The following is a 25,770-nucleotide window of genomic DNA, read 5'->3' as shown; positions in this document are numbered from 1 at the left end:
AAAAAGTTATAGAACATAATATAAACTATTACCTTTATGACTGTTATTACATAATGAAACTTGAGATGGGCTTTCCAGTCTAAGAACTTTTGCTACAGGTCTCACTGGACTATTCAGAGGACTGATGGCTTCTGGAATAGGCCTCAGGTGATTGAGGTCAATGCTCAAAACTGAATTCTCATCATCATTATATACTGAGTTTGTTTCACTGATTTCCATTCTGTTGTCCACTATCGCAGACTGCTGAAGTGAAGATTCTTGTGTCTCTTTAGGTGAGCAAGGCTCCAAATGACAAGACTTACTTTCATCCAATGGTGTATCTACAAGAGAAGGCTCAAATTTGGGGTTACCATCTTCTGAAAGGGCTACTGGCAAAATTTCAGTTTCTTCAACTGAAGGCTGCAAAATGCTGTCACTGGATTCAGCTACTTTTGTTGCAGAAGGCTCCTTCATCTCCATACCTTCAGAAACACTACAAGAATTTAAATCAACATTTCTTTTAGTATCCAATTCCAAGCCAAAGTTTTGAGAAACATTTGTTTGTAATATGTCCATTGCCACAGGAACTGCTTCCCTGGCACCATTAATGGTTTGTTCCATTTCTGTTGATGATGGAAACAAGGATTCTGTTTGTTCCATTTCCACAGGTGCTGAGAAGGAAGTCTCTGTACCACAAATGGGCACATCACAACCCATAGTATTCTCAACAGATTTAACCAACACACTCTCTCCTTCCATTTTCCTTTCTGGATTACTGGTCCTGGGTTCAGATGCAACTGCAAGAGCATCCTTTGGTTCCAATAACTTTGATTTGGTTTCCTCTGCGGTATGTTCACTGACAGAGGACACACATGTCACTGTTGTCGCCTGAACCAAGCACTCCAAATCACATATGCCACTGGATTTGGGGATATTGGTTATTTTCGGGTGGTTATCCTGAGAAACGGGCTGCTTTTTAGCAGGAGAAAGGGTTAAGTTCAATTTTTCCATAAAACTCAACTTTAAGTCTTTGTTTTTTGTTTCATTTGGACCACTGTCAGCTTTAATTGCAGGCTCTTTATTATCCGCTCCTTCAGAAACCTCATTGTTAGAGACTTCACCTTTATCACTTTTGGGCTCATTCTGTCTCTTTAAATTCGTAGTGGTTTTCTTAGTTTCTTTGCTAGTCTTCTGCAAATGTTCTGTAGGTGTTCTTTTTTCATTTCTTATATGCCTATTTTCTTCTTTGCTTTCTCGTTCTCTTTTCCTCTTATCTTCAGTCCTATGCCGTTCTGCTCTTAAAGGTGTATTTTCCCACTGGTGCACAGCATCAGATTCTTTGGAGTCAGTGTGTTTATGAGTTCTGCTGGATGAAAAAAAGGATGGACATCTTCCTTCTTGAAAACTATGATTACTTACACCCCTATCTCTTTTACAATCTTCCCTTCCTCTTCTCTCTTCTAGATGGTATTTACTTGAATTATGAGATTTTATTTCATTCTTGGAATGAGTAAGTGATGGTCGTTCAGATCTTCTCCAATGATCCTGGTCTTTTACTACGGATTTAGGTTTCTGATCAACTTTTCTTTCTTCTTTGTCTTGCGACTTAAGTTCTTTTCTATTTATAGTTTGTGATCTTTCACTTTGTCTTTCTAGTTTTTTGTCACTTTGAGATTCTACTCGAGTATATGACCTTTCTCTAAAGGTCTCTTTTTCCCAAGAGTTAATGCGTTCATTTTTATAATCCGTATCTGTATTACTTTTGAACTTTGAATTTTTACTTTCAGCCTTTGGTTCACCTTTACCATATTTCTCAGGACGTCCTTGTAGCCTTTGACTAGCCTCTGTGTTCCTTGATTCACTATCACCACAACTAGAATTTAAGTCTTTCCGTATTCTATCCGTTCCTCTGCTATATTGGCTATGTCTAATATCTTTTCTCCCTCTTCTATTATCCTCATTTGAGATACTCTCACCAACCTGATAATGGGAACGTGACCAAATGCCATTGTTGCAGTGTTTTTCAGTAAATGGAGACAAATACAAAGTGCTCTTTTTTTCACAATGTGATTTTCCTTCCTTTTCGGGATTTGGCAGTGAAGTGCTATGATGTACATCTTTAGAAACATCACTTTTCACTCTGAGATCAGTCTTTGCACAATCATCCAAATGGGGAGATCTGGATTTAAGATCTTTTGTTTTAACTATATCTGGTGTCCTTAGAGTTTTGTGATTATTTCGAAAATGTGAGAACTCAGACAGTCTGTTGATAGAAATTCACAACAAAAAACAAAGTTAATTGCTTTTTAATGATCCAGATTTTAATCACATGCAAAACAGTTTAAAATTCAGGGGTCCCCACACTGGCAAAACTGTTTTACTTCATATAAAGATGTGAGTGATGCTTACCAGCTTCCAACTAAATGGGCCTGTTTTCAAAACAAGGAACTCCCTTTCATTTGCTTTGTTCAACAAAGACTAGAGGACCTCTCTGTTCTATCCCAGGCCTTACCAAGGTCTTCCAGACTTCCCTCACCACAGATGGATAACTGCCAAACTAACCACAGATTCATTTCTTTTAGAACAAATATTATTTTCTTGCCCTCACTCACTCTAGTGCAACTGAAACAGAAGGAAAAGTAAAATGCTGCCAGACAACACAATCATAGAGTTCTGCGTAGCTCTCTACCCTGGTTTTCTGTTTCACATACAATCCCACAGTAAACCAAAGCATCAATAGCCATCTTAAAGTGCCACATACTATGCAAAAATAAAGAGAAATATAGAGTTGTGATTCTTTCTTAGGGAAATGGCGTGTATTTATTATTTAACCAAAAAAAGTCTAAGTCTTAGGGTTTTATATTAGTGTTTCAGAAAACTGGCAGTTTTCCTAACAATAATATGCAAATAGCTCATTTTAGTTCTCAGTCCATCTTCGTGAACTTCCATAACTTCTCTAAATCTCCATAAATCTAATCCTAATCAGTACTAAATGTACAGAGAACACCAAAATTTAAAAGACTCAGGAGAATAAGGGGAGATTTTAATTAAACAAAAGAGGATATGGGAAATATACAACCTAAAACAATATACAGATCTTACATGGATCTTATAATGGGTTAAGTTATGTTCTCCCCAAAATTCATATGTTTAAGTCCTAACTCCCAGTATCTTACAATGTGACTTTGAGGAGAGGGTCTTTACAGAGGGGAATCAAGTTAAAGAGAGGTCACTAGGGTGAGCCCTAATCCACTATAACTAGTATCCCTATAAAAAAGGGAAATTTGGGGGTGCCTCAGTGGCCCAGTCAAACATCTAGCTCTTTATATCAGCTCAGATCATGATCTCACGGTTCGTGGGATCGAGCCCCACAACGGGCTCTGCACTGACAGCACAGAGCCTGCTTAGGATTTTCTCTCTCCCTCTCTGCCCCTCCCCAGCATGTGCATGCTAGATAGATAAAATACTATCAAAAGTTTTAGGGGGAGCCTGGCTCGCTCAGTTGGAAGAGAATGTGACTCTTGATCTTGGGGTCATGAGTTTGAGCCTCACATTGGGTGTACAGATTAGTTAAATAAACTTAAAAAAAAAAAAAGTTTTATTTAAAACAAACCTTTACATTACACACTTTCCAGAATTTATACTCTTAAATTTTCACCTTACATTATTTATATGTTTTCTATTAAACGTGAGGTTTCAGCCAAATGATAACCAGTAGAATACCCGATACAGGTCACAATTAAAAAGTGAAAATAACTGGCAGAATGTTTATTAGATAAGGTATAACCACATGAATCAATCTAATGACATAAGTCTCATCATTTATTCACCCAGTTTCTCTCTCCACCCTGTTAAAACATCACAACTATCCGCTAAAAGATTTAAATATGTATAAAATTTCCCCAACATTTCAGGAAGCAATCATACTAGCTGCACTGGTGCGATTTAGTTTAGTAAACACACAGCCATCTTCATTTCCAAAAGGACTAAAGTGCTTTACAGTATCACACAGTCTACATATAAAATTACCTTCATTCACCTGTCAATCATTTATTGACCATCTGCCATGCGCCAAACTCTGACCTAAGTGCTTGATAAAATGGTGAAGATACACAGACATGGTCACTGCTCCCATGAAGCTTATAGTTTAGTGAAAAGATAGATACTAAAAGATAATTCTAACCCACAGAGCTCTTAACAGAGATAACAGGGAGATTAGAAAGAGAAAGATACTAAACAAGTAACCCCATTAATGACTTTAAAAATTCTAAGTGTAAGAGGAATAACAGACTAATACCCCTGTGAAAAAGACCTGAGGATAGGTTGGTTTTTAGCAAGTGGTGGATGGGAAACAGGTGGCAAAGGCAGAGCTCATGGTACATCAGAGGAACCAAAAGAATGCAGAAATTCCAGAGCTATGATGCCTAGGGCAAAGGTAAACACTAAAGGCAGGGCCTGAAAAGTAGTTTAGAACCATATTGGGAAGAGTCTTGTGGGCCACGTTCAGATTTATGATCTTTTATCCTAAGAACAATGAGAATCCATTGATATATTTTAATTAAGAAAGAGGGTAGGATGGAGTAATTCTATGATAGTGAGATGTTCAGTGTGGTTTAAAAAGTGTCCTGTGTGGGGCTTTTACACTGAGAAGAGATGAACCAGAGGTGGAAAAGAGCAAGAATGGATGCAGAAATACCAGCACAAAGACTACTGCCAGATGAGAGTTGATAGGTAACAATGATGAAATGAATTGAGAAATGAGTAATTTGAGAGATTATAAAGACATAAAAATCAGCAGAACATGGTAACGAATTAGGTCTGAGGGATGATTAGAGAGGTAAGGGTCAATGACGGCTTCTAGGCACGGTGACTATGTGTCCCAGTTTGCCAAGTAATCTCAGTGCAATTATTAATAGTATGCCCTTCTACTCTCAAAAGGGTCCTGGTGTGGGCGATAAATTAAATGGCCAGTCTACCCCTAGGTCTCTGGTTTACACCAGCTGAATAAATGATGGAGAACCCACTGAGTAAGATACAACTGAAGAGGTTTGATCATAAATTCCATTTTGAATGAGGTAATTTTGAAAATTCTGTATAGATGTGAAGTAGTTATTTCTATATAAATGGAACTGATGTAGTAGGAGTGAGATTACTTCAAATGAATATACTGACAGAGAAAGGAAAAGACACAGGTCTGAGTTTTAAGAATTCCAACCTAGTCAAGTACAGAAGAATAAACCTCAAGTTAGGAAGAAAATTAAGAATCATGAAAGCCAAATCAAGAGACTGTTTTCAAGAAAAGGTCAATTATGTCATATAATGTGTGAGGGTAGTTAAAATGAGAAATCAAAACTATTTGATAGACTTAGAGGCAGTCACCGTTGAGCAAAATGACAGCTATCTGGGTGTACCAATGGAGGCAGAAGTCAGAGTGAAAGGGGGTCAAGAGTGAGTAGAAACATAAAATGAAAACAGCAAGTTTAGATAACTGCTTTGGAGGTTTGACTATGCAAGGGAAGGAAACATGAAATTCTCCGGAAAATACTGCCCCCAACCAAAATTTTAAAAAGAGAGAGAATATTAGTCATAGTAAAACCTTAAAGACTTAATAAAATGCATGATTTTCATCTTTCCACTCAAAAGTTTAAAATATTCCACATATCGGGGCGCCTGGGTGGCTCAGTCGGTTAAGCGGCCGACTTCAGCTCAGGTCATGATCTCGCGGTCCGTGAGTTCGAGCCCCGCGTCAGGCTCTGTGCTGACAGCTCAGAGCCTGGAGCCTGTTTCAGATTCTGTGTCTCCCTCTTTCTGACCCTCCCTCGTTCATGCTCTGTCTCTCTCTGTCTCAAAAATAAATAAACGTTAAAAAATTTAAAAAAAAAAATAAAAAAAAATTCCACATATCAACAGCCATGTAATTCATAAACAGATCCACACCCCTCAATTATACCTTTGGTGAAGATTATTTATTTCTTCATCCTTGCGATTTATTTCCACTCTAGCAGTTTTGATAAGTGCTGAAATATTCTTCTTAAGAGACTGGTTTTCATTTTTTAAGCTGAAATTCTAAACATCATAAAATATATTTAAAGTATATATATAAATAAAGCATAGGTCTACAGGATTATTAAACTTTTACTTATATAATACAGCTAATGTTTACTGAATGCTCTAACTGCAAGCCAGGCATCACTTTTTTTATCTTGTGTGATTCCAAAAAAAGTCCTATGAGAAAGAAGTACTATTATGTTCATTATACAGCTGAGATTCAAAGATAACAGACACCAAACAAAGGCCATTTCAAGTGAAACTACTTAAAACATGGATCAAGGGGCACCTGGGTGGCTGTCAGTTAAGCACCCAAGTCTTGATATTGGCTCAGGTTGTGATCTCGCAGTCATGAGATAAGACACTGCACTGAGCATGGAACCTGCTTGGGATTCTCTCTCCCCCTCTCTCTCTGCCCCTCCCATACACACCTGCGTGCACATGCTCTCTCTCTCAAAATAAATAAACATTAAAAAAAAAAAAGCCAGGTTCAAAATGAAAAGACAATAACAAGAAAAAAGTTCTGCCTGGGTTATTACCTTGAAAACTGAAGATAAAAACGATAAGGCTTTATTATATTTAACAATTCACGTTTAACTTACAACAATGTACTAATTCTCAAATGAACAAAGAATGAATTTAGGATTGGCTAGTTATTTGGGGGGAAAGGGAAATGAAGAGAAACAACTTTACCAATAAATAAATAAATAAATAAATAAATAAATAAATAAATAAAAAATAAATAAATAAATATCAAAACAAGACATGACATTCCTGTATTCTGCAGCATGCTCACCAAAAAAGTCACTCTTGCAAAAATATGAAGGTATCACCACCTTCCCCCAACAGCCATTCTAAATCTTTGCTCCTCAAACCATTCCCTTTTAAAACACCTGGTATCGGGGCTCCTGGGTGGCTCAGTCACTCAAAGTGTCCAACTCTTGATTTCGGCTCATGCCATGATCTCACAGTTCATGGGTTCAAACCCCATATTGGGCTCCACACTGATAGAACAGGGCCTGCTTAGAATTCTCCCACTCTCTCCCTCCTTCTCTCTCTCTGCCCCTCCCAACTTGTGTTCTCTCTCTCAAAATAAATTAACAAAAAAAACAAAAAAAAAATACCTGGTATCATCTCCATTAATGTTCTATTATTTGTTAACTAGTGTAACAGATTTTTATGCCAGTGCCATTTAACAAATCAGTTTTCCAATATCATTTTCAGTGACACAGAAAATAATGCATGTTTTTGCACATTTGCTATATCATTTAACACTAAAAAGAAGAATTTCCTTATAAACTGCCAACACTTAAGCATTTTAATTTCTAACAAAAAAAATTATTACATTTTGATTTTAAAATAACACAAAAGGCCCTAGGGCCTCAATAGAACTTCCCTTCAATGACTGGAGCAGTAAAAGAAAACAGAGAGGCAAAAATACTCATTATAATCCTACCTGTGTCTGTATTTCTTTAAACTTTTTCATCAGTTCTTTCATTTGCAGCTGACATTTACCATATTCTACTTGCAACTGTAAGATATAAAAAGATTAAGCATCATCCTAAATTATTTTCTTAGCTTATATGACACTTCAGAATATTTTAAAATTTAGAAAATCAACCCCTACGAAGGATAGACAAGGTCTATTTCTACTAACAGATATTTAGTAAAACTACTAGTTTTTAACATTGTCTCAACCGAAACACATCTTGTTAAGTTTCACATTCAATCACCAGACCTTAAAATTCAAATAAGGTAGAAAGAAATTCATCTGAATTAAGTCTTGGGACATTTTATAACTTAGTACAAATCATGAAAAGATAAAATGTTTTATCATACTGACTGCCTGTTGAGATTTTATATATTCGCTTAAATTTAATCAAGCAAATTATAACTAAATTTAGACAAACATTCAGAAACGATTTTAAAAAGCAGATCTGAAGACAGAAACTTAAATATTCTTTTAGACTAAGAGCTATTTCTTCAACACAGAATGTTTAATAATAAGCTGATGTCTGCACTTCAGAAGCTACAAAAGGTTAAAATAACTCTGTCCTTAATTCTGGCAACCCATACATCATTATATGTTGCCTCCTTTGCAGTTCCTTCTTCAGTCAGGATTTCTTCATATAAATCCAAACAATTTCTGGATGGTACACACGATTTGGAAGCACTGTCTAAAAGAAACATACAAAAAGACCTTAAATTAAAACATGTACTTTGAGATTCAATGCAATCCCTATCAGAATTCCAATGTGATTTTTCACAGAAATAGAAATAACAATCCTAAAATTCGTATGAAATGACAAGACTGCAAATAAAAAAGCTATCTTGGGGCGCCTGGGTGGCTCAGTCGGTTAAGTGTCCCACTTCGGCTCAGGTCATGATCTCGCGGTTTGTGGGTTCGAGCCCTGCGTTGGGCTCTGTGCTGACCGCTCAGAGCCTGGAGCCTGTTTCAGATTCTGTGTCTCCCTCTCTCTCTGACCCTCCCCCGTTCATGCTCTGTCTCTCTCTGTCTCAAAAATAAACAAACACTTAAAAAAAAAATTTTTTTTTTAAATTAAAAAAAAAAAAAAAGCTATCTTGAAAAAGAAGACCAAAGCTGTAGGCATCACATTTCCTGATCTCTAATTATAATACAAAGCTATAGTAATCAAAACTGTATGCTATTGGCATAAAAACAGATATACAGATCAATGGAGAATACAGAACCCAGAAATAAATACAGTAAATTTATGTATGACAGACAAGCTAAGAATATACAATGGGGAATAGATAAGCTCTTTCCATAAATGGTATTGAGAAAACTGGACCCCTATCTTACTCCATGCACAAAAATCAACTCCAAATGTTTTTTGTTTTTTTTTTTTAATTTACATCCAAATTAGTTAGGATATATCATCAACAATGATTTCAGGAGTAGATTCCTTAGTGCCCCTTACCCATTTAGCCCATCCTCCCTCCACAACCCCTCCAGTAACCCTCAGTTTGTTCTCCATATTTATGAGTCTCTTCTGTTTTGTCCCCCTCCCTGTTTTTATATTATTTTTGTTTCCCTTCCCTTAGGTTCATCTGTTTTGTTTCTTAAAGTCCTCATATGAATGAAGTCATATGATTTGTGTCTTTCTCTGACTAATTTCACTTAGCATAATACCCTCCAGTTCCAGCCACGTAGTTGCAAATTCTTTTTGATTGCCAAGTAATACTCCATTGTATATATATACCAGATATTCTTTATCCATTCATCCATCAATGGACACTTGGGCTCTTTCCATACTTTGGCTATTGTTGATAGTGCTGCTATAAACATGAGGGTGCATGTGTCCCATCGAAACAGCACACCTGTACCCCGTGGATAAATGCCTAGTAGTACAATTGCTGGCCCGTAAGGTAGTTCTATTTTTAGTTTTTTGTGGAACCTCCATACTGTTTTCCAGAGTGGCTGCACCAGCTTGCATTCCAAATGGGAGTTCAATGTGAGACCCAAAAAGTCTTAGGGAAAAAAAAAAGGAAGGGGGTAAGCTCCTAGACATCAGTCTTGGCAAAGATTTTCTGGATTTGACACCAAAAACAAGGGAAACAATAGCAAAAATAACAAGTAGGACTACATCAAATTACAAAGCTGCAGCACAGGAAAGAAAACCATCAACAAAGCGAAAGGCAACCCACAGAATGGGAGAAAATATTTGCAAATTAAGTATCTGACATAGGGTTAATATCCAAAATATATAAAGAACTCATACACTCAACAGCAAAAGAAAAAAAAAATCTGACAGAAAAATGGGCAGAGAAACTGAATAGACATTTTCCCAAAGACATACAAATGGCCAACAGGAACATGGAAAAGTGCTCAACCTGACTAACTGTTAGGGAAATGCAAATCAAAATCACAATGAGATAACACCTTACACCTGCTAGAATGGCTATCACCAAAAAGAGGAGATAAAAGCTATAGAATAGGGAATATAATCAATAATATTGTAATAACTTTGTATGGTGACAAATAGTAACTACACTTACCATGATGAGCACTGCATTAGGTACAGAATTGTCAAATCACTATTTTGTACACTTGAAACTAATATAGCACTGTATGTCAACTATACTTCAATAAAATAAATGAGTAAGTAAGAAATAAAAAGCACCTAACACTTGCCACACTTAGTAAGTAAATGTTCAGTAAAGACTGCTGTTGGGGCGCCTGGGTGGCGCAGTCGGTTAAGTGTCCGACTTCAGCCAGGTCACAATCTCGCGGTCCGTGAGTTCGAGCCCCGCGTCAGGCTCTGGGCTGATGGCTCAGAGTCTGGAGCCTGTTTCTGATTCTGTGTCTCCCTCTCTCTCTGCCCCTCCCCCATTCATGCTCTGTCTCTCTCTGTCCCAAAAATAAATAAACGTTGAAAAAAAAAATTAAAAAAAAAAAAAGACTCCTGTTATCAGAGACCTCCCCGATTAAAAAAAAAACAAAAACCAAAAAACAACCATGAGATAACAAGTGTTGACAAGGATGTGGAGAAAATAGAATACTTGTGCAAGATTGGTGGGAATGTAAACCAGTGCAGCTACAATGGAAAACACTATGGAGGTTCCTCAAAAACTTAAAAATAGAAATATGATTCAGTAATCCCACCTCTGGGTATTAATCCAAAGGATATAAAAAGAGGATCTTAGGGCACCTGGGTGGCTCAATTGGTTAAGCGCCTAACTTCGGCTCAAGTGGAAGTGGTTCATGGGTTCAAGCCCTGCATCAGGCTCTCTGCAGTGTACAGAAAGCTATCTGTAATCAAATGCTCTACCACTAGACTATTACTATGGTGATCATTTCACATTATATACAAATACTGAATAATTATGTTGTATGCTTGAACCTAATATGTAATAGGGTCATAAATATGATCTCACAGTTCATGGGTTTGAGCCCCGTATAGGGTTTTTGCTGTCAGTGCAGAGCCCACTTCAGATCCTCTGTCCCCGCCCTCTCTGCCCCTTCCCCACTCAATTTCTCTCTTTTCCTCTCTTTCTCTCTCTCAAAATAAATAAATAAAAACTTAAAAAAAACAAACAAACCAGGATCTCAAAGAGATATCTGCACACCCATGTTCACTGCAGCATTATTCATAATAGCCAACATATGGAAACAACCTAAGTGTTCATTAACAGATGGTTAAAAGAGATGTGGCATATGTATACAATGGGTTATTATTCAACCATGAGAAAGAAGGACCTCCTGCCATTTGCACTAACATGGACAGACCTTGCAGGCATTATGCTAATTGAAATAAGTCAGAAAGAGAAAGACAAATAGCACATGACACCAACTTGTATGTGAAATATAAAAATGCCAAATACATAGAAACAGACTAGAACAGTGGTTACCAGGGGCTGGGGTGACAGAAGAGATATTGATCAAAGAGTATGAACTTCCAGGGGCCCTTGGGTGGCTCAGTTGGTTGAGCACTCTTGATTTCAGCTCAGGTCATGATCTCATGGTTTGTGAGTTCTAGCCCCACATCAGGCTCAGTATTGACAGGGAAGAGCCTACTTGGGATTCCCTCTCTCCCTCTCTCTCTGCCCCTCCCCTGCTCATGCTCGTTTGTGCTCTCTCTCTAAATAAATAAATAAACTTTAAAAAACCAGAATATAAACTTCTAGCTATAAGATAAATAAGGTTTAGGGATCTAAAACAGAGCAGAGTGATGATAGTTAATCATACTGTGTGTATTACATACTTAAAAGTTGCTAAGAGAATAGATCTTAAATGTTCTCACCACAAAAGAGAGATGGTAATTATGTCACATAATTGATGCAGGTAATTATGTCACATAATTTAGCTAAGGCTAAAGTGGTAATCATTTTGCAACATATAAGTGTATCAAATCAATACTTAAACTTACACAATGTTACATGTTAACTATATCTCAATAAAGGTGGGGAAAATAGAAAATATGTGGGGCGCCTGGGTGGCGCAGTCGGTTAAGCGTCCGACTTCAGCCAGGTCACGATCTCGCGGTCCGTGAGTTCGAGCCCCGCGTCAGGCTCTGGGCTGATGGCTCGGAGCCTGGAGCCTGTTTCCGATTCTGTGTCTCCCTCTCTCTCTGCCCCTCCCCCATTCATGCTCTGTCTCTCTCTGTCCCAAAAATAAATAAAAACGTTGAAAAAAAAATTTTTTAAAAGAAAATATGTGTCAAGCTTTTTGATGTTGTGTCCACTGCAAATCAAAGGGCTATATATTTCTACATCTCCTGCATTTCATCCAAATCTATACTGATTGGTTGGAAAGCCAATTTACCTAAAATACTTACGACAACAAATCAGATGTGAGGACCATATTTGTTCAAAGCTTTGAGAGATTTGATTATGGAAAGGTTTCTAATTTGGATAGGTCATTAGACTCTCTCCATACCACTCTTACTGATACATTTGTTTGTTTGTTTGTTTAATGTTTATTTTTGAGAGAGAGAGCGAGACAGAGAGAGAGAGAGAGAGAGAGAGAGAGAGAGCGCGCCAGCAAGCGAGCAAGCACAAATGGGGGAAGGGCAGAGAGAGAGAGGGAGATCAGAATCTGAAACAGGCTCCAGGCTCTGACCTGTCAGCATAGAGGCCTGACAGGGCCTCAAACTCACAATGCAGGGCTCGAACTCACAAGCCACGAGATCATGACCTGAACCAAAGTTGGATGTCCAACCAATTGAGTCACCCAGGCACCTCTTACTGATACATTTGAAAACATTTATAGTAACTACCCTTTTCAAAAGTTCTAATATGTAAGCCATGACAGTATGAGCAGTATAGACCCCACCAGCAGCTGCATTTCAATGTACAAAATATACCTGCTCTAGGTCCAGTTAAATCTAAGACCTAGGGGGGCGCCTGGGTGGCGCAGTCGGTTAAGCGTCCGACTTCAGCCAGGTCACGATCTCGCGGTCCGTGAGTTCGAGCCCCGCATCAGGCTCTGGGCTGATGGCTCGGAGCCTGGAGCCTGTTTCCGATTCTGTGTCTCCCTCTCTCTCTGCCCCTCCCCCGTTCATGCTCTGTCTCTCTCTGTCCCAAAAATAAATAAAAACGTTGAAAAAAAAAAAATTTTTAAAAAAAAAATCTAAGACCTAGGTGAATAGCAAAACTGAGTGCTAATTTGTTTTAGTGATCAAACTTTGGTCAAAAAAATAATTACCTAAGTATAACCATTTCAAAGAATGGGCAAATTGTTCAGGAACTATGTATTACTCAAAGAACTGGCAACAACAAAATAAATACTTCCAATACACTGACCAAAGAAAATGAAACTTTATTTTAGAATTTACATACCAGAAACAGCACTGTCCAACCCAGCATATATGTCCAAAGAACCTTCATCATTATTTTTAAGAGGAGAAGCTGCAGGAAAATCAAAGATAATTAAAACTGACTTTATGCAGTTAGTGAAGTTTTTCTAATCCAGGAAAAGACAGAGACTTTATTAGTCTTATACCAAAAAACACAATTGTTTACAATTTTTAAACATCCTTATAAATAGAAAGATCTCAATGACTCTATTACATAAGATTTAGACTTAAAAACTCACTTTCAAAAACAAACTTGTGAGAAGGTTCCAATTCCAATAATTGCAGAGTGGTTCTATCAGACCAATCCTCCTGCTGATAACAACTATAAACTCTAAGCAAATTATTAAAAGCTATCTGTAGTCAAATGCTCTGCCACTAGACTATCATTGTGGTGATCATTTCACATTATATACAAATACTGAATCATTATGTTGTATTCCTGAAACTAATAGGATGTTATAAGTATAATTATACCTCAATTAAATAAGAAAAAAAAAAAGGCAATCTGAAAATCTAAAAACAATCCAAAGAGGGCAAAAACTGAATGGGAGACAACACCTGAAAGGAGAAAACAGTCTTGTATGCATTCCCTATCCCCCTTTATTAAAATTTTTTGTAGAAGGATAAGCCCTAGTTGGAGCCACAATGAGCAGTGAAAGCTTAGATGGAAACCTCTGGTCCTAAAAGCTTGAATAATGACAGAAAAAAAATGGGGAATGATAACAGCAACTAGAAACTAAGAAAGAAAATCCAGAAAGAATATTCCCCAATATGTGCCCAAATCTCCAAGTGACCTCCAAACTACATAAGTAAAGGTGAGAACTCCAAAATGTCCAGTTAAAGCTAAAATATCTGAACAGATTTTCAGCTGCTATCCACTACAGGTAAGACAGAAGTTTAAGTTCAGCCAAGTTAAATACTTGCTAAAAGTAAAAACAATATAGCATAATCCAGTGTCTCTAGAACATAACAGAATTGAGCATCCAGAATGCAGTCCAAAATTACTACATAGGAAATCTTGGCAGAGAAACAGAAACCATTAAAACAAAGAATGAGGGATGCCTGGCAGCCTCAGTTGGTGGAGTGCAACTCTTGATTTTGGGGTCATGAGTTTGGGCCCCACAATGGATGTAGAGATTACTAAAATTAAATAAATAAAAAATAACAAACTAAAACAAACAAAGAATGAAAATCCTAAAACTGAAAAGTGCAATATCTAATGCAAAAAAAAAAAAGAAAAAAATTTTCACTGAAGGTGCTTAACAGTAGAGCCAGTGAACTTGAAGGTAAATCAATAAAAATTACCCAATCTGAAGAATAGAGAGAAAAAGATTTAAAACAAATAAACAACAACAAATGTCTTAGTAACCTTAGTAATATCAAAAGTTCTCATATACTGTATATCTGCAGTCCAAGAGGAAAAGAGAGAATGGGGAGGAAAATGATACTGAAAAGCTATTAGAGGATACTAGGACTAGAAACGATAAATAACAGAGTAAATATAAATAACAAATTTTTCTTAATTTCTTTTAATTCCTCTTAAGTTTTTAAAGATACGTAGAATGATATAAAGTAAAAATTGAAGCTCTGTATCATGAGGTTTATGACATCTTTAACATAAAAGGATGGATGAAGGTTAAATAAAACTATACATACAAGATTCTACATCTTAGGTGAAAAAGTACAATACTAGGAAGTAGACTACAAAATGTTAAAGAGGTATACTCCAATCCCTTAAGCAGCCACTAAAAAATAATGCAAAGAGGTGTTGTAGCCCAAAAAGCTAATATATAAATTAGAATGAAATTCTAAAATATATTCAACATTTGAAAGAAGGTAAGAAAATCAGAAGGAACAAAAAAAGATGAGAAAAACTAAAAGTATTAAAATGATAGATTAAAATCCAATCATAATAATAAAGAAAATGTTGGGGTTACCTGGTAAAACAGGAACAAAAATAGCAGATTAAATGAAAGTATTATATCAATGTTAAATTTACTGAAATTTTGATAATTGTGCTGTTCTTATATTAAAAAACCCAAGTTTTTCTTATGAAATACACACTTAAGTATTTGGGAGTAAAGGACCATAATGTATTCAACTTACTCAAGAGTAACAAATACCTATTTTATATTTCTTTGGATAGAAAAATAAATATCATTACCACTCATATTGACAAAGTTGTTAATTTCATTATATTTGAGAGGCTTAAAAGCCCTGTAATAATAAGAAAGCTCACATTTACTAAACATTTCCTATTTGCCAGGCACCTTACTACGTTAATTCATTTATGTGTGGGAAGAAAGAGTTGATGATAGTGTTTTCAATGAGAATAAATGATTTTGCAATTAAATACACTTAGACAGTTCAGAAAGACAGGTCTTACCAGAAAAGACATCAAATAAACTTGTTCCATCACCATTGTCATCATCTGCTGCCATGATCCTATTTCCTTTTGACAGTCGCCATCTAAAGCATGAAATATAAAGATTTTTCCATTGTTAAAATCAACCTCACAATTCAGAGAATAAACCTAGCTTTCAGTTAAAAAGCAATTTTTAGGGGCACCTGGGTGGCTCAGTCGGTTAAGTGTCCTACTTCGGCCCAGGCCGTGATCTTGCAGTTCACGAGTTCAAGCCCCACATCAGGCTCGGTGCTGACAACTCGGAGCCTGGATCCTGCTTCAGATTCTGTGTCTCCCTCTCTCTCTGCCCCTGCCTTGCTTGCACTGTGTCTCCCTCTCTTTCTCTCTCAAAAATAAACATTTAAAAAAATCGTTTTTAAAAACAGCAATTTTTAAATTTGGACACAATGAATAAGTTCACTCTCTACCATCACTTCAAAAAAAGTGCCTACTGTTTTCCAAAAGCTTAAGCTTACTTATTATGGCTAAACCATGTCACAAAGTAAATGATACTAATTTTATAAAATAGACCAAAATACAAATTAATTTTTATACAAAAATAAGCCAATATCATACTAAATAAGTACAACTACATGAGTTCTGTGAGTCCTCTTAGCAAATCATCAAACCTGGGAGCAGTCTGGGGAACTCCAGACATACGTGTTTTCACCAATAAGAGAGTAAGACAGGTAAATAGTAAAGAATTTGATACCATACTAGGGTTTGTGAAGATGTGACAAAAGACATACTCTCATACATCACCCAAGTATATACTTGCACAAACTCCATGGAGGCAATTTGACCATAGCTATCAAGTTTTTATATGCACATAATCTTTGACCCAACAAATCATATCTAGTAACTCATTCTGAGAGATATACAAGCACATGTTTACAAAATATATATACAGGAAAATTCAATGTAGTGCTATTTGTAGCAAGAAAAAAGCAACAGAAGTATCCAAAACAGCTTAAAAAAAAAAAAAAAAAGAAAGAAAGAAAACCTGACTTATCTGACATTTTCCATTCTGCCAGTAAAGTCTGATGAATGATGCCTGTGGTCAATGAACTATGGCCACTGTGGATACGGACAGTCATTAAGAATACCTGCACCCGTATATTTCTGCTCCTACCAACTGAGATATAGGCTTATCGATAGCCAGATCACATTTACTACCAAATCCAATTATGCAGGTTTCCTTATTTTTCTAAGTAATAGTATTATGAAAGATTATATTGCCAAAGGAAGTTCTTTTCCAGTAAAAACTAAGCTGAATGCTTTGAAAAGATTCATAGGTGAGCAGAAAGATACACACATGATTGCTTGTCAAATCAAGTGAAGGTGAGATAATCCAAAATAATGGAAGAGAAAACCTAGTCTGTACTCACACTGATTAACAAGTATCTAGGGGCGCCTGGGTGGCTCAGTAGGTTGAACATCAGACTTCAGCCCAGGTCATGATCTCACAATTCACGAGTTTGAGCCCTGCATCAGGCTCTGTGCTGACAGCTCAGGGCCTGGAGCCTGCTTCAGATTCTGTGTCTCCCTCTCTCTCTGCCCAGATCGTGCTCTGTCTTTCCCTTTCTCTTTCTCTTTCTCTCTCTCTCTCTCCTCTCTCTTTCAAAAATAAATAAAAACATTAAAAAAGGAAAAAAAGAAAAAAACAAGTATCTAAATTCTTACTCCATTTTAATTAAAGAAGAAAGGAAGGGAGGGATGGAAATCATAAGCAATGTTTTATAGGTGTGGTTTATGCAAGAAGGAAGTCAGGGGGCACCTGGCTCAGCTGGTAAAGCATTTGACTCTTGATCTCGAGGTCATGAGTTCAAGCCCCACGCTGGGTATACAGCTTACTTAAGAAAAAAAAAGAAAGAAATAAGTCAGAACTCTGATCATTGGACTCATTCTCAAAGAAAAAGTCATGGTTCTATCACAAGAGACACAATTTATGTTACTACTTTTAAATACAATCAAAGTATATATCTTTTTTTAAAGACGTTCATTTATTTTATATTTAGAGAGAGAGAAACAGTGTTCGTCTGAAAGTAGGGCAGGGACAGAGAGGGAGAGGGAGAGAGAGAGGGAGGGAGGGAGGGAGAGAGAGAGAGAGAGAGAGAGAGAACATCTCAAGCAGGCTCCACGCTGTTGGCACAGAGCCTGACTCAGGGCTCAATACCGTGAACAGTGAGATCATGACCTGAGCAGAAATCAAGTCAGACGCTTAACCAACTGAGCCACCCAGGAACCCCTAAAGTATATCGTTTTGTTCATTACTCACATTCCCCACTGCAACACTTTTTCCAATTAGCTGAATTGATTAACTGTTATAATATAGTCTGTACAATAATTACAAATGGCATAATCATATTTGTCAAATAACAGAACTAACTCTTGGTAAAGCAAAACTACTGACACAGCAGAAACTCACAGGCTTTCTAACAGTAACTTATCACCAGCTATAAACTGTCATATGGGGGCACCTGGGTAGCTCAGTCAGTCGGTTAAGCAGCCAGCTCTCGATTTCAGCTCAGGCCATCTCACAGGTTCAGGAGTCTGAGCCCTGCATTGGGCTCTGGGCTCACAGTGACGAGCCTGCTTTGGATCATCTGCCTCCCTTCTCTGCATCTGCCTCTTTCCCATTCACATGCATGCGTGTTCTCTCCCTCTCTCTCTCAAAAATAAATAAATGTTAAAAAAAAATAAAAGTGGTGCCTGGGTGGCTCAGTCGTTAGGCAACCAGCTTTGGCTCAGGTCATGATCTCATGGCTCATGGGTTTGAGCCCCCTGTCAGGCTCTGTGCTGACAGCTCAGAGCCTGGAGCCTGCTTCAGATTCTGTGTCTCCCTCTCTCTCTGCCCGTCTCCGACTCGCTCTCTGTCTCTCTCTCTTAAAAATAAACACACATTTAAAAAAAAATTTTTTAATGAAAATAAAAAATAAAAATAAATTAATTTAAAAATAAATAAACTGTCATATGGAGGAGGGAAAATCAGTCAATGGGTTTTTTACAGAATGGTGATAATGATTTGGTTAAACAGAAATCTAATAGATCAAAGTCTTCATTGCATATCATTTTACAGTTTTAGTTTTTACTACTGGCAGGTATTACTTAAAAAAAAAAAGAAAAAAAGATGGGGCAACTGGGTGGCTTAGTCGGTTAAGTATCCCAACTCTTGATTTTGGCTCAGGTTATGATCCCACGGGATGAGCCCCACACCGGGCTCCACACTGAGCGTGAAGCCTGCTTGGGATCCTCTTTCTATCCCTCTGCCCCTTTTCCCCACATGAACCCTCTCTCTCTCCCTGTCTCTGAAATAAAATAAAAATACAATAAAATCTTAAAAAAAAAAAAATGGGGAGCCTGGGTGGCTCAGTCAGTTGAGCATCCGACTTCGGCTCAGGTCATGATCTCACAGTCTGTGAGTTCGAGCCCCATATCGAGCTCTGTGCTGATGGCTCAGAGCCTGGAGCCTGCTTCCGATTCTGTGTCTCCCTCTCTCTCTGCCCCTTCCCTGCTCATGCTCTGTCTCTCTCTGTCTCAAAAATAAATAAAAACATTAAGAAAAAAATTTCTAAAAATTAAAAAAAAACAAAAAAATAAAGCAGTGTTGGTTCATAATTACAGGAAATGTACCATACTAATATCATGTAATAAGACATTAACAACGGAGAAAACTAGGGAGGGAGATGTAGCATGATAAACAAGATTTCTCTGCACTCCTGATTTTTTTTTTTTTTTTAAGTAAGCTCTACACCTAATGTGGGGCTTGAACTCATGACCCTGAGATGAGGAGTCACATGCTGTACCTGAGCCAGACAGGCACCCCTGTGCTTCTGAATTTTACCATAAATCAAAAACCATTCTAACAAATGGTCTCTCAGTAAAAAAAATATTTGTATATTTCATCATATTAGAGACAAAATATGTGTATCCTAACATCTGCTCAGGAAGAGTATATGATAAATTCAATATTAACTCCTAGCAAACTTGGGAGTTTATGAAAATTTAAGGGACCTTTTTTAAACTGATAAAGGATATATTTCTACTACAAAACAAAACAAAACAAAACCCTCAAACATCATACATGATGATGACACCACAAAAGCATCTCCTTTAAAGTCAAGCTTGCTTCTGTTTGAAAGAAGAGTAAGGCATGAATTGAGACAGAACTGGAAAGAAGCAAAGCTGACATTATTTACACTATGGCCACCAAGGTAGAAAATCTACAAATTATTAGAATGAGTTTTTTTTAAGTTCCTGAATGTAAGATAAACCACAAAAACACTTTCCTGTATGCCAGCAAAACAATTTTAAGGTGTTTTTTTTTTTAACTTTATTTTTGAGAAAGAGGGAGAGAGAGCATTAGAAGGGCAGAGAGGGAGTGAGAGAGAATCTGAGCCACCTAGGCACCCCGCAAGAGTTTTAAAACATAACTGATAAAAAGATATTTACAACAACAAAACCATTAAGTACACAGAAATTATATTCTCATTCTCTCTCTCTCCCCCTCTCTCTCTCTCCCCCTCTTTCTTGGTGCCTGGGTGGCTCAGTTTGCTAAGCATCTGACTCTAGGTTCCAGCTCAGTTCATGATCCCATGGTTCATCGGTTTGAGCCCTGCGCAGAGCCTGCTTAGGATTCTCTGTCTGTTTGTCTCCCTGCCTTTCTCTCTCTCAAAAATAAATAAACATTAAAAAAAAAAAAAAAAAAAGATTCTCTTTCCTCTCGCTCTGTCCCTCTCCCTACCCATGCACTCTCTCTCTCAAAAAATAAATAAATAAATTATCAAAGAAAGAAAGAAAGAAAGAAAGAAAGAAAGAAAGAAAGAAAGAAAAAGAAAGGCCTAAATCAGGGGTATGGAAACCTTTTCTTCTTACAAGGCCAGAAAGTAAATATTTTGTGCTTGCAGGCCATCTGGTCTGTCACAACCACCTACCCCTGCCACTGAAGCTCAAAAGCAACCAAAGACGACATGTAAACAAATAGGTCTGACTGTGTTCCAATAAAACTTTATTTACAAAAACAGGCAATTTGCTTCTGATCTAAATAAATGGCAAAACATAATTCAATCATATTTAGGAAAACTCAATATCAAAGTTGGCAATTCTCCCCAACTCAATGCAATCCCACTCAAACTTAACAAGTTGACCATAAAAATTAAATTGAAATGTAAAGGGCCTAGGAGAGGCAGGACATTTTTTATTTTGGAGAAAAGGAAGTAAGCTTTTTATTGAAGTATAACATATAGGAAAAAAAAACACCAATCATAAGTATACAGTCCTATGATTTTTGACAACCTACACACATCCATCTAACTACCACCCAGATCAAGAAACAGATCATTATCATCACCCTAGAAGTATTACTCATGCCCTCTTGTAGCCACTATCCACTCCCAAATGTTGGCAAAGATGTGTGGAGAATAAAAGCATGCATACGGCTAATGACTGCTTTGTAGAAGAAGGACCTGCATATCAATGGAAGAGTGGGAGGAAGAGTGGAGATAGGTAGATTCCAAATGAGAACACCATTAACTTTGGAGGAAGGCATATATGAACCTCAGGCAGAAGAGGACTGGGAGATAAGACTGTCAAATTTCATTAGAGTCAAACAGAAGATACTCAATGTCCAACTAAGGAATCTGGCCTTGAAATTTCAGAAGACAAGAGCACTGAAGGTTTCTGAGTTAGAAACACTGGTATAAAGAGAAAAGATTAACATGTGGAATGAACTAGAAAGACAAATGTGTAGGAAAAGAAACTGGGAAGGAGCTTATATAAGAGTCCACATAATAACATAACCCAAGATGGAGACAGTGAGATTGAAAAGGATATTTATATAAGGAATAATAATGAAAGAAAGCAAATAGGGTAGATGCCTAGATATGGGAAACAGAAACAATTATCTCCTGCCTGAACTCATTCTCAAGCTACAAACTCTCATTATCTTTGATTCGTCCCTTACATCCACACTCACTTTCAAGTAATCACAAATTCTTAGTGATTTTATTTTTAAATCTCTCAAATTTAACATCTCCTTTCCACTCAGTCATTCCAGTTTTCAATATAATTATTACTCATTTAAATTATTACAAAGTCTCCTAACTAGTTTCCATACTACCAACACCTTTTTCCTTCTACCACTTTCCACACTAAAGCCAAAATCTGTTGACTTGTAACCTGTTTTACTCCCAGGTCAAAAAGCCTTTAAGAACTACCCAAAGCAACATTATTGAATTAAGCTTCCCTAGCACAGAACTACAAGGCCTTTCCAGAAATATCACTACTTTTCTCACACTGCTACTCTAACCTACCCTATTCAGCCACATGAGATATTCTGTACTACCACAGCATATTTCTATTTTTTTTAATGCTTGCTTATTTATTTATTTATTTATTTATTTATTTATTTATTTATTTAGAGAGAGAGAGAGAGAACAGGGAGAGGGGGAGGGGGAGAGGTGGGGAGAGAGAACCCCAAGCAGGCTCCAGTTCCATGCTGTCAGCACAGAGCTTGACACAGGGCTCAAATTCATGAACCTTGGGATCATGCTCTGAGCTGAAATCAAGTCGGACACTTAACCAACTGAGCCACCCAGGTGCCCCTATCAAAGCATGTTTCTATAATGCGAGGCAGCACACACGTTATTGAGAAATAGAGAAATGATGTTAGTGTAATGCAGAAACTATACTGGTTCACAGGGTTCTTCCCAGATCATTACAGTTTTGCACCATTAACAGCAGCTAAATGCAGCAACTCTTGAAGGAATCTAGTCCTACACTGATGCCCTTACCCTAGGTGCCCATCACTCTCCTTTCTTCCTCTTGTCTCAGTACAGTAACAGGCTCTGTCTTGCAAGGGTGTAAGCATGATTTTCCTCAATCTTTGTCAGGGTAGAAATAACCCAAATACCAGGCAATAAACCAAAGCCATCCAGTCTGCCATCACAGTATTCACATCAAACCTGCAACCTGTGTTTATGTCCCTCTGTTCTTGTCTCCACAAATCAACAGCTTCAATTCTTCCTTTTCCTCCTTCCATCAGCCTATTTCATCTTTCTTCTTTCTTGAGAAAAAATCTATATTGACTGAGATATTCATTAGGAATTTTACTTGCCTTAACTATGCCAACATTTTAATTAAAATTGTTATTGTTCCTGTTGGTGCTCTAGTAACATGAGTAGACAGGTTTTGAGTATTCTGCCCCTATTTTTCCCATAAACCCTGTTTTGGTGAGTTACAGAACTAAAGGTTTTTCAAAAATGCATACATTAAAGCAGAAATGTCTGTACTTGCAGTTCCTGAATTATGCCATGAACCTCAACTCCACAATCTCTTGCTCATTCTATTGCCCTGCCTGGTCTGCTCATCCTCTCCCCAACCCAGCTACCATAAGAGAACCCCCTTTTCTGGAGACATAGTCAACCCTCATTCCCTTATTGTACTGACATACTAAATACATCATTACATTTAGCTACCTCCATTGCAATCATTTGCTTTCTAAAGTTGTTCTTAGAGGAACCTGGGTAGCTCAGTTAAGCATACAACTTTTGGTTTTGGCTCAGGTCATGATGTCAGGGTTCGTGGGTTCAAGCTTTGCATCAGGCTCCGCACTGTTAGTGTGGAGCCTGCTTGGAATCCTCCCTCTCTCTTCTTTCTCTGCCCCTTCTCTGTTCACTCACAGGGCCAGGGCCAGGGCCAGGCAGGGCAGGGCAGGGCAGGGCAGGGAAGAGAAAGAGTGGAAGAAAGGAAGAAAGGGAAAGAAAAGAAAAAAAAAGTTGTTTTTACACTTCAGCATGTTTTTAGACTTCTAACCTGATGAGTCCCATTCCCCCAGTTTTTGATTCTGTAGGTCTAGAGTGAGACATGAGTATCTGCAACTCTAAAAAGTTCTCAGGTCATGCTGCTAGTTCAAGGACTACACTTTGAGAACTACCTTTTTAATTTTTTAATTTTTATTTTTTAAAGATTTTATTTTTAACTAATCTCTACACCCAATGTGGGGCTTGAACTTAACAACCCCCAAGACCACAAATCACATGCTCCACCGACTGAGCCAGCCAGATGCCCTAAGAACTACCTTTTTTAGACTAGTGCTGTCCAATAGAACTTTCTATAATGACAAAAATGTCCTATATCTGAGCTGTCCAATATAACACTAACCACATGTGACTATTGAGTACATAAAATATGCATAGTGTGACTGAGTACATTAGTCTCCTATTGCTGCTCTAACAACTTACCACAAACTTAGTGTCTTAACACATATTATCTTACAATCTCATTTGCCATGAAAAGCTCACAGAAAGGATTTCACAGAGCTGTGGTTATTACCATTTCAATAACACCTAACTAGCTCTAAATGCTATTGGGCTCTTATAAAAATGCTTTTGAATGTTGTACTAAGGCAATGAACTCCTGGACATCAGTATCTTATTTTCTATACCTGAAAAGCAAAATTTATTACGTTGTGTTAAACACTCAATGAACAAACACAAGGGGGTAAGGGATAAAGAGTAAATACTGCCACAAAAAGTAGGGGTACCAGATCAGATTTATAGACCCCTCTGCTGCCACCTCACAGTGCTGGAAAATTAGGAACTGTTTGTACTAAAACACAAACCAACAGTCAGCAATAAGATGCTAAAGTTAATAAACACATTCCTGTAAGTCCCAATTCACCAAGACCAAAACCAAAAGAGATCATCAACATCTGTCGCCTCCTGACATCTCTACTTCTTTCACTGGCACTAGCATTCCCTAATAGCCTTCTCATACAAGTCCACAATGTTTCTCCCATTTATCCTCGTTCTTTCCTTCTGAATTTTATTTCAGGCTCCACTATACCTATCTAATTATCTCCTCTCTCCAAATATATGCCACACACAATTGCTGGATTCGTTTTTCAGAAGCAATCCTGCTCATTATCACTTCTTGCTCAAAAACTTTCCATTACTTCCCAATGTCTACTGAATAAAGCCCAAACGCCTTACCATGATACACACTAATGCCTACCTTTCTAGCTCCATCATTCACTATCCCAAGGTTTCCAAAATCCCAAGGTTCAGTGAAACTGGGTTCCCGTTTGCAAACACAATTCCTATACCATCTCCCCACTACATCTATGAGCTCACAAGGAAGTATGGGTGTGAATACCTACAGATTAGAATTTGAGAAATGAGGGGTTTAATAATTTATTTTTTTATTTACATCCAAGTTAGCATATAATGCAACAATGATTTCAGGAGTAGATTCATTAACGCCCCTTACCCATTTATCCCATCCCCCCTCCCACAACCCCTCCACCAACCCTTTGTTTGTTCACCATATTTAAGAGTCTCTTAGGGGCGCCTGAGTGGCTCAGTCAGTTAAGCATAAGCGTCGACTTCGGCTCAGGTCATGATCTCACAGTTCATGGGTTCAAGACCCGCATCAGGCTCTGTGCTGACGGCTGGGGCCTGGAGCCTGCTTCAGATTCTGTGTCTCCCTCTCTCTCTGCCCCTCCCCTGCTCACTCTGTCTGTCTCTGTCTCTCCATAATAAATAAACATTAAAAAATAATAAAAAGAGTCTCTTATGTTTTGTCTCCCTCCCTGTTTTTGTATTATTCTTGCTTCCCTTCCCTTATGTTCATCTGTTTTGTATCTTAAAGTCCTCATATGAGTGAAGTCGTATATTTGTCTTTCTCTGACTAATTTCACTTAGCATAATACCCTCTAGTTCCATCCACAGAGTTGCAAATGGCAAGAGAGAAATGAGGTTTTAGAAGTCAGGTGATATATTACACAATTAAGATACTTGGACTTCATCCAGTAGAGAATGAGAGAAACCACTGAAGGTTTTTAAAGCAAGAGAATATCATGATCAAATCTGCATTCCAGGAATTTAACTCTAGCAAGAAAAGTATTGAAAATATTAGTACCAAAAGATAAAGACTATTAAAACAGTGCAGGAGACAATGAGGGGGTGACGAAGTCATCAGTAGTGGAAATAAGAAGCAGATCTGAGATTTGTGACAGAATCA

The 25,770-nt window shown here is 37.6% G+C and overlaps 1 protein-coding gene across 5 annotated transcripts in view; it reads right to left on the bottom strand.

Moving 5' to 3' along the window:
* The window catches only part of CASP8AP2 (caspase 8 associated protein 2), a 28,254-nt gene extending 10,679 nt beyond the window's left edge, over nt 1-17,575 (bottom strand). For all 5 annotated transcript variants that reach the window (XM_045057847.1, XM_045057848.1, XM_045057850.1 and 2 more), the window contains exons 1-7: nt 17,528-17,575; nt 15,733-15,815; nt 13,330-13,398; nt 8,104-8,204; nt 7,484-7,558; nt 5,930-6,045; nt 33-2,242 (exon numbers count right to left, since the gene is read on the bottom strand). In XM_045057847.1, coding sequence (XP_044913782.1) covers nt 33-2,242; nt 5,930-6,045; nt 7,484-7,558; nt 8,104-8,204; nt 13,330-13,398; nt 15,733-15,787 — 2,626 coding nt within the window. In that variant the 5' untranslated portion in view covers nt 15,788-15,815; nt 17,528-17,575. The remainder of the gene's footprint in view (nt 1-32; nt 2,243-5,929; nt 6,046-7,483; nt 7,559-8,103; nt 8,205-13,329; nt 13,399-15,732; nt 15,816-17,527) is intronic.
* Nucleotides 17,576-25,770: the final 8,195 nt, after the last annotated feature.

Source organism: Felis catus, chromosome B2 (assembly GCF_018350175.1).
Source record: "Felis catus isolate Fca126 chromosome B2, F.catus_Fca126_mat1.0, whole genome shotgun sequence".
Lineage (NCBI taxonomy): Eukaryota > Metazoa > Chordata > Mammalia > Carnivora > Felidae > Felis > Felis catus.
Note: the sequence above shows the minus strand (reverse complement) of the source record. Positions and strands in the feature narration are given on the sequence as shown.